This window comes from Aulostomus chinensis, chromosome 13 (genome assembly GCF_037954235.1).
Source record: "Aulostomus chinensis isolate RoL2024-O1b breed Wild chromosome 13, RoL_Achi_v1.0, whole genome shotgun sequence".
In the NCBI taxonomy this organism is placed as follows: domain Eukaryota; kingdom Metazoa; phylum Chordata; class Actinopteri; order Syngnathiformes; family Aulostomidae; genus Aulostomus; species Aulostomus chinensis.
The window spans coordinates 28,386,393-28,395,563 of record NC_141332.1 but is presented as its reverse complement, the minus strand read 5'-3'; the positions used below and the strand labels follow the sequence as shown (position 1 = coordinate 28,395,563).

The 9,171-nt window shown below is 44.7% G+C and overlaps 1 protein-coding gene across 1 annotated transcript; it reads right to left on the bottom strand.

The window, feature by feature from the left end:
* Positions 1–1,225: 1,225 nt before the first annotated feature.
* Positions 1,226–2,228, bottom strand: neurog1 (neurogenin 1). The gene is made up of 2 exons (XM_086222769.1): positions 2,104–2,228; positions 1,226–2,030 (listed from the first exon to the last, which is right to left on the bottom strand). Exon 2 carries the CDS (start codon positions 2,016–2,018, stop codon positions 1,452–1,454), a length of 567 nt encoding a protein of 188 aa, XP_086078895.1. The 5' UTR covers positions 2,019–2,030; positions 2,104–2,228; the 3' UTR covers positions 1,226–1,451.
* Positions 2,229–9,171: the final 6,943 nt, after the last annotated feature.

Below are 9,171 nucleotides of genomic sequence, written 5' to 3'. Positions count from 1 at the left end.
CGATTTTGGTTCAGTTTCAGGCTTAATGACTTCCAATGTTTGCTGCTGGTGGCACATCAGAACCAGAAGCAGAGCCAGAACCAGACTTAGGACCCGGATCATCATTAATGTGACATTCAAAGTTCAATAATTTCTCTGTTTGGTTGAAATATGATAATAAATGGGTTGTAACAAGTTAATGTCCTGCAGGAGGACGATGGAGGCTGGTCCTGTGTCCTGAGCTGCGATGGAGGGTAACTAAGTACTTTACTCAAGTACTGCATTCAGTATTTTTTCACAGTCTCTGTACTGTACTTGAGTATTTATATGTTAGGGGACATTGTACTTTACGACTGTTGCTCTTCAGTTAAAAAAGAAATATTTTACAAAGAAAACACAAAGATGAAGTTTTTAGCCTTAGAGGTACTGTGTACTGTTACTTTTGGCTAAACTATACCAAACACCTCTACTTTTACTTGTCAGTAGAATGTCGGAGCCTCATGTTTACCAGTACCATTTTATTAACCACTTTAGTAAAGGAGGGCAGCAGGGTGGAGCAGTGGTCCTCACTGTGGCCCCCATCAAGAAGGTTGTGGGTGGAGCCCCGGCTGCAGCACGGGGTCTTTCTGGGTGAGTCTCCATGTTCTCCCTGTTCCTGCTGGGTTCTCTCTGGTACTCCAGCTTCCTCCACAGTCCAAAGACATCAAGAGGGACCAGGTTAATCCAGACTCTAAATTGACCGTAGGCGTGGCTGGGAGAGCCAATGGTTGTCTGTCTCTATGTGTTGGCCCTGCCATGGACTGGTGACCTGTCCAGGGGGAAGGCTGCTGGGATAGGCTCCACCCCCCCGCGACCCTTAACAGGAAGACGATGGATGGATGGACTTTAGTAAAGGAACTGAGTACTTTTCACTGCTGACAACGAAACCAACTGAACAGACTGCAACATGTAAACATTCTTTAGTGTCTCTACAGACCCTTGGTGACGTCAGGAAAGGTTCCTGTTTAACGATTTTAGTTCTTCTTTTGTAACATGAATTAGTGTGGTGATGGGTTACCTCATGAGTACCTGGTTCTGTTGATTTATTTGGAATCATTCTCCTCTAGAGTACTAACGTCTATCAAAGAGTAAAATGATGAACACTTTGATGATCCGGATGGATTGATGGTGCGTTCACGGCACCTCGTCGGCAGAGAATCAGACACCAGCTGATTTATAGAAACGTTATAACTTTATTTCAGCGCCAAAGTTCAGTAAATAGAATAGAAAATCTCTGTATGTACAAAATACAACTTTCAGTCGACAACAAGAATAAATAACAATAATCCGGGCGGGGGTGGGTTTCTCACGCTCCTCCACACAAAAACTAAAGTAAAACATTTCACCTCCGACAGGGAAGCGGAGCTCTCGGGGAAGTGCCAAGTCTATTAGAGGAGGATACGCGGGTTCGAGTCTGCGGAGCAGCGCCGGGCTCAGAGGAAGCCGCGCAGGCCGAGCAGTGCGTCCCGCGGCAGGAAGCCGCAGTTGTCCGGCACCGCTGGGGGGGGGCTGCCCGGGCTGCACGCGCTGTAGGCCGGGGACGAGGCCGAGGAGGAGCCGCCGGAGCTCCAGGAGCGGGCGTCGCTGGCGGGGCTCGAGGCCCCGCTCCGAACCAGCAGCCCCCCCTGCAGGTCGGCGATGCGGATGGTCTCGGACAGCGCCCAGATGTAGTTGTGCGCGAAGCGGAGCGTCTCTATCTTGGTCAGCTTGGTCTCGTCCGGGAGGGCGGGCAGGACCCCCCTCAGCGCGTCCAGCGCGTCGTTCAGGTTGTGCATCCGGTTCCGCTCGCGGTCGTTGGCCTTCAGCCGCCGGGTCTTCTTCACCACCTGCACGGTGGCGTCGCTGCGCGCGCGGCCCCGGCGGCGCTTCTTCTGCTGCTGCTGCGGCTCCAGAGGCGGCGCGTCCCGAGTGGAGGCGCGCGCACCGCGGGAGTCCTCGTCCTCCGAATGCGGGAAGAAGTCGCAGCTGTTGCTGTCGATGTCGGAGAACGCGGAGTCCATGGCGGCCGGCAGCTGTGGGGAGACAGACGGTTAGCGGCTGAGGCGCGGAGCGTGGAGGAGCGTGGAGGAGCGCGGAGAAACTTACCGGATCCACGGAGGTTTGTCGGGTCGCGTCGATGAACAGCAAGAGGAGCGGCGCGCGTGTCTCGTTGCTCCGGATCAGCCCGTGCAAGCCGATGAGCCTGGCACACGACCGGCCTCAGCCCGCCTATATACCCGGGACCGGCCCCCCACCCCCGCCCCCCTGCGGCAGGTCTGCCCCGTGCCGCGGATCGGCATTAACATAATGACGCCCGCGGCGTTTGTCCGCCCCGCGCGGAGAAGCGTGCCGGTGATCACGGCCAGCCAATCAACGGCACGTACACGCGACACACACACACACACACACACACACACACACACACACACACACACACACACACACACACACACACACACACTCTCTCTCTCTCTCTCTCTCTCTCTCTCTCTCTCTCTGAAGCACTTTCAGGTTTAAACTATAAACATAAAAAGAGAAGAAAGAAAAGTCAGTAGGAGCCCCCCCCCGCCGGGCGGAGACACGCTCCGAGGATTCACCTCCTCCACTCATCCTTCTATTCATCCGTCTATTCATCCACCCTGAAGAAACTTCCTTCATTGCCTCACAAACAAAGATCCAGAGAAACTTCATAAACACTTTTACAGGATCAAACATTCAAGTTTTACAGTTAAAAGTAATCAAATTGTGCGTGACGTCAATGGACTAACGTCTGGTAAAATCAAACAAATTCAATTTTGATTAAAACACTGACGAAAATCGGAGCATCTGATCGATCACCACCATCGTTGAAATCTGCCGTCAATCATTTAGCTCAGCTGACTTGGTCGTTTTGAGAATCACAGCTTTGGTCAGGCAGGCGTCACCAGTCGGGGGGCGGAGCTTTGATCAGACGTTTAAAAGTTGGAAGGAATTGTCTGGAACACTTTAAATGGTAGAATAAAAATTGATCCTTTTGTTAGTATTATTATATTAATAATACTAATAGTTCTCATAATAATAATATTAATAATTTGCGACTACAACTACTAACAATAATGATTATAATAATGTTAATAATGACAATAATTATTATAATAATAATGAAAATAGTAAAATGAAGATAATAATAATATAATAACGATAATAATGATTATAATAATGATATTAATTAAATTCAAAATATTAATAATAATAACTTCTTATTATTAGTAGTAGTAGTATTAATGATAATAATAAAATAATAATAATAATGCTTTTTAATTATGGAGAAACTTTCATACTATAAGGGTTAAAAAACAGAGGCTGAAACTGATGGATTCTTATCCTGCTCAGGGCTTTTGTACATTAGAGTGTTCGTGGTTGTGTCATGCTGGTGGATCCATGGACTGAAAGCTGTGGGCGTGTCAGGTGATCCAGCGGTTCCAGGGGTGTGTCCTCACCATGTCTCTGACTCAAGGATCAACTGTATTTGACTGGAAAGGATCTCGGATGTTATTTCATGGCTGTCATGACAGCAGTGACCAGCTGATCAATGACATGAAACCATGAAGTACTAACACCACTACTGAACCATGAAGTACTAGCACCACTACTGAACCATGAAGTACTAGCACCACTACTGAACCATGAAGTACTAGCACCACTACTGAACCATTAAGTACTAGCACCACTACTGAACCATGAAGTACTAGCACCACTACTGAACCATGAAGTACTAACACCACTACTGAACCATGAAGTACTAGCACCACTACTGAACCATGAAGTACTAGCACCACTACTGAACCATGAAGTACTAGCACCACTACTGAACCATGAAGTACTAGCACCACTACTGAACCATGAAGTACTAGCACCACTACTGAACCATGAAGTACTAACACCACTACTGAACCATGAAGTACTAGCACCACTACTGAACCATGAAGTACTAACACCACTACTAAACCATGAAGTACTAACACCACTACTAAACCATGAAGTACTAGCACCACTACTGAACCATGAAGTACTAACACCACTACTAAACCATGAAGTACTAACACCACTACTAAACCATGAAGTACTAGCACCACTACTGAACCATGAAGTACTACCACCACGACTAAACCATGAAGTACTAACACCACGACTAAACCATGAAGTACTAACACCACTACTGAACCATGAAGTACTAGCACCACTACTAAACCATGAAGTATTAGCACCACGTCTAAACCATGAAGTACTAGCACCACTACTGAACCATGAAGTACTAGCACCACTACTAAACCATGAAGTACTAGCACCACGTCTAAACCATGAAGTACTAGCACCACTACTGAACCATGAAGTACACGCAAGACTACTAAACCATGAAGTACTAGCACCACGTCTAAACCATGAAGTACTAACACCACTACTGAACCATGAAGTACTAGCACCACTACTAAACCATGAAGTACTAGCACCACTACTAAACCATGAAGTACTAACACCACGACTAAACCATGAAATACTAACACCACTACTGAACCATGAAGTACTAGCACCACTACTGAACCATGAAGTACTAACACCACGACTAAACCATGAAGTACTAACACCACTACTAAACCATGAAGTACTAGCACCACTACTGAACCATGAAGTACTAACACCACGACTAAACCATGAAGTACTAACACCACTACTGAACCATGAAGTACTAACACCACGACTAAACCATGAAGTACTCACACCACTACTGAACCATGAAGTACTAGCACCACTACTAAACCATGAAGTACTAGCACCACTACTGAACCATGAAGTACTAGCACCACTACTAAACCATGAAGTATTAGCACCACGTCTAAACCATGAAGTACTAGCACCACTACTGAACCATGAAGTACGAGCACCACTACTAAACCATGAAGTACTAGCACCACGTCTAAACCATGAAGTACTAGCACCACTACTGAACCATGAAGTACACGCAAGACTACTAAACCATGAAGTACTAGCACCACGTCTAAACCATGAAGTACTAACACCACTACTGAACCATGAAGTACTAGCACCACTACAAAACCATGAAGTACTAGCACCACTACTAAACCATGAAGTACTAACACCACGACTAAACCATGAAGTACTAACACCACTACTGAACCATGAAGTACTAGCACCACTACTGAACCATGAAGTACTACCACCACTACTGAACCATGAAGTACTACCACCACTACTGAACCATGAAGTACTAACACCACTACTGAACCATGAAGTACTAGCACCACTACTGAACCATGAAGTACTAACACCACTACTAAACCATGAAGTACTAACACCACTACTAAACCATGAAGTACTAGCACCACTACTGAACCATGAAGTACTAACACCACTACTAAACAATGAAGTACTACCACCACGACTAAACCATGAAGTACTAACACCACGACTAAACCATGAAGTACTAACACCACTACTGAACCATGAAGTACTAACACCACGACTAAACCATGAAGTACTAACACCACTACTAAACCATGAAGTACTAGCACCACTACTGAACCATGAAGTACTAACACCACGACTAAACCATGAAGTACTAACACCACTACTGAACCATGAAGTACTAACACCACGACTAAACCATGAAGTACTCACACCACTACTGAACCATGAAGTACTAGCACCACTACTAAACCATGAAGTACTAGCACCACTACTGAACCATGAAGTACTAGCACCACTACTAAACCATGAAGTATTAGCACCACGTCTAAACCATGAAGTACTAGCACCACTACTGAACCATGAAGTACGAGCACCACTACTAAACCATGAAGTACTAGCACCACGTCTAAACCATGAAGTACTAGCACCACTACTGAACCATGAAGTACACGCAAGACTACTAAACCATGAAGTACTAGCACCACGTCTAAACCATGAAGTACTAACACCACTACTGAACCATGAAGTACTAGCACCACTACAAAACCATGAAGTACTAGCACCACTACTAAACCATGAAGTACTAACACCACGACTAAACCATGAAGTACTAACACCACTACTGAACCATGAAGTACTAGCACCACTACTGAACCATGAAGTACTAACACCACGACTAAACCATGAAGTACTAACACCACTACTAAACCATGAAGTACTAGCACCACTACTGAACCATGAAGTACTAACACCACGACTAAACCATGAAGTACTAACACCACGACTAAACCATGAAGTACTCACACCACTACTGAACCATGAAGTACTAGCACCACTACTAAACCATGAAGTACTAGCACCACTACTGAACCATGAAGTACTAGCACCACTACTGAACCATGAAGTACTAACACCACTACTGAACCATGAAGTACTAGCACCACTACTGAACCATGAAGTACTAACACCACTACTGAACCATGAAGTACTAACACCACTACTAAACCATGAAGTATTAGCACCACGTCTAAACCATGAAGTACTAGCACCACTACTGAACCATGAAGTACTAACACCACTACTGAACCATGAAGTACTAACACCACTACTAAACCATGAAGTACTAACACCACTACTAAACCATGAAGTACTAGCACCACTACGAAACCATGAAGTACTAGCACCACTACTAAACCATGAAGTACTAGCACCACGACTAAACCATGAAGTACTAACACCACTACTGAACCATGAAGTACAAGCACCACTACTAAACCATGAAGTACTAGCACCACTACTAAACCATGAAGTACTAGCACCACGACTAAACCATGAAGTACTAGCACCACTACTGAACGATGAAGTAGTAGCACCACGACTAAACCATGAAGTACTAGCCAGACTACTAAACAATGAAATACTAGCACCACGACTAAACCATGAAGTACTAGCACCACGACTAAACCATGAAGTACTAGCAAGACTACTAAACCATGAAGTACTAGCACCACTACTGAACCATGAAGTACTAGCACCACTACTAAACCATGAAGTACTAGCACCACTACTAAACCATGAAGTACTAGCACCACTACTAAACCATGAAGTACTAGCACCACTACTGAACCATGAAGTACTAGCACCACTACTGAACCATGAAGTACTAGCACCACTACTAAACCATGAAGTACTAGCACCACGTCTAAACCATGAAGTACTAACACCACTACTGAACCATGAAGTACTAGCACCACTACTAAACCATGAAGTACGAGGACCACTACTAAACCATGAAGTACTAGCACCACTACTAAACCATGAAGTACTAGCACCACTACTAAACCATGAAGTACTAGCACCACGACTAAACCATGAAGTACTAGCACCACTACTAAACCATGAAGTACTAGCACCACTACTGAACCATGAAGTACTAGCACCACTACTAAACCATGAAGTACTAGCACCACTACTAAACCATGAAGTACTAGCACCACTACTAAACCATGAAGTACTAGCACCACTACTGAACCATGAAGTACTAGCACCACTACTGAACCATGAAGTACTAGCACCACTACTGAACCATGAAGTACTAGCACCACTACTAAACCATGAAGTACTAGCACCACTACTAAACCATGAAGTACTAGCACCACTACTAAACCATGAAGTACTAGCACCACTACTAAACCATGAAGTACTAGCACCACTACTGAACCATGAAGTACTAGCACCACTACTGAACCATGAAGTACTAACACCACGACTAAACCATGAAGTACTAGCACCACGTCTAAACCATGAAGTACTAGCACCACTACTAAACCATGAAGTACTAGCACCACTACTAAACCATGAAGTACTAGCACCACTACTGAACCATGAAGTACTAGCACCACTACTGAACCATGAAGTACTAGCACCACTACTAAACCATGAAGTACTAGCACCACTACTGAACCATGAAGTACTAGCACCACTACTAAACCATGAAGTACTAGCACCACTACTGAACCATGAAGTACTAGCACCACTACTAAACCATGAAGTACTAGCACCACTACTGAACCATGAAGTACTAGCACCACTACTGAACCATGAAGTACTAACACCACTACTAAACCATGAAGTACTAGCACCACTACTGAACCATGAAGTACTAGCACCACTACTAAACCATGAAGTACTAGCACCACTACTGAACCATGAAGTACTAGCACCACTACTAAACCATGAAGTACTAGCACCACTACTAAACCATGAAGTACTAGCACCACTACTAAACCATGAAGTACTAGCACCACTACTAAACCATGAAGTACTAGCACCACTACTAAACCATGAAGTACTAGCACCACTACTGAACCATGAAGTACTAGCACCACTACTGAACCATGAAGTACTAGCACCACTACTAAACCATGAAGTACTAGCACCACGTCTAAACCATGAAGTACTAACACCACTACTGAACCATGAAGTACTAGCACCACTACTAAACCATGAAGTACGAGGACCACTACTAAACCATGAAGTACTAGCACCACTACTAAACCATGAAGTACTAGCACCACTACTAAACCATGAAGTACTAGCACCACGACTAAACCATGAAGTACTAGCACCACTACTGAACCATGAAGTACTAGCACCACTACTAAACCATGAAGTACTAGCACCACTACTAAACCATGAAGTACTAGCACCACTACTAAACCATGAAGTACTAGCACCACTACTAAACCATGAAGTACTAGCACCACTACTAAACCATGAAGTACTAGCACCACTACTGAACCATGAAGTACTAGCACCACTACTGAACCATGAAGTACTAACACCACTACTAAACCATGAAGTACTAGCACCACTACTAAACCATGAAGTACTAACACCACTACTGAACCATGAAGTACTAGCACCACTACTGAACCATGAAGTACTAACACCACTACTGAACCATGAAGTACTAGCACCACTACTGAACCATGAAGTACTAACACCACTACTGAACCATGAAGTACTAGCACCACTACTGAACCATGAAGTACTAGCACCACTACTGAACCATGAAGTACTAACACCACTACTGAACCATGAAGTACTAGCACCACGACTAAACCATGAAGTACTAACACCACTACTGAACCATGAAGTACTAGCACCACTACTGAACCATGAAGTACTAGCACCACTACTGAACCA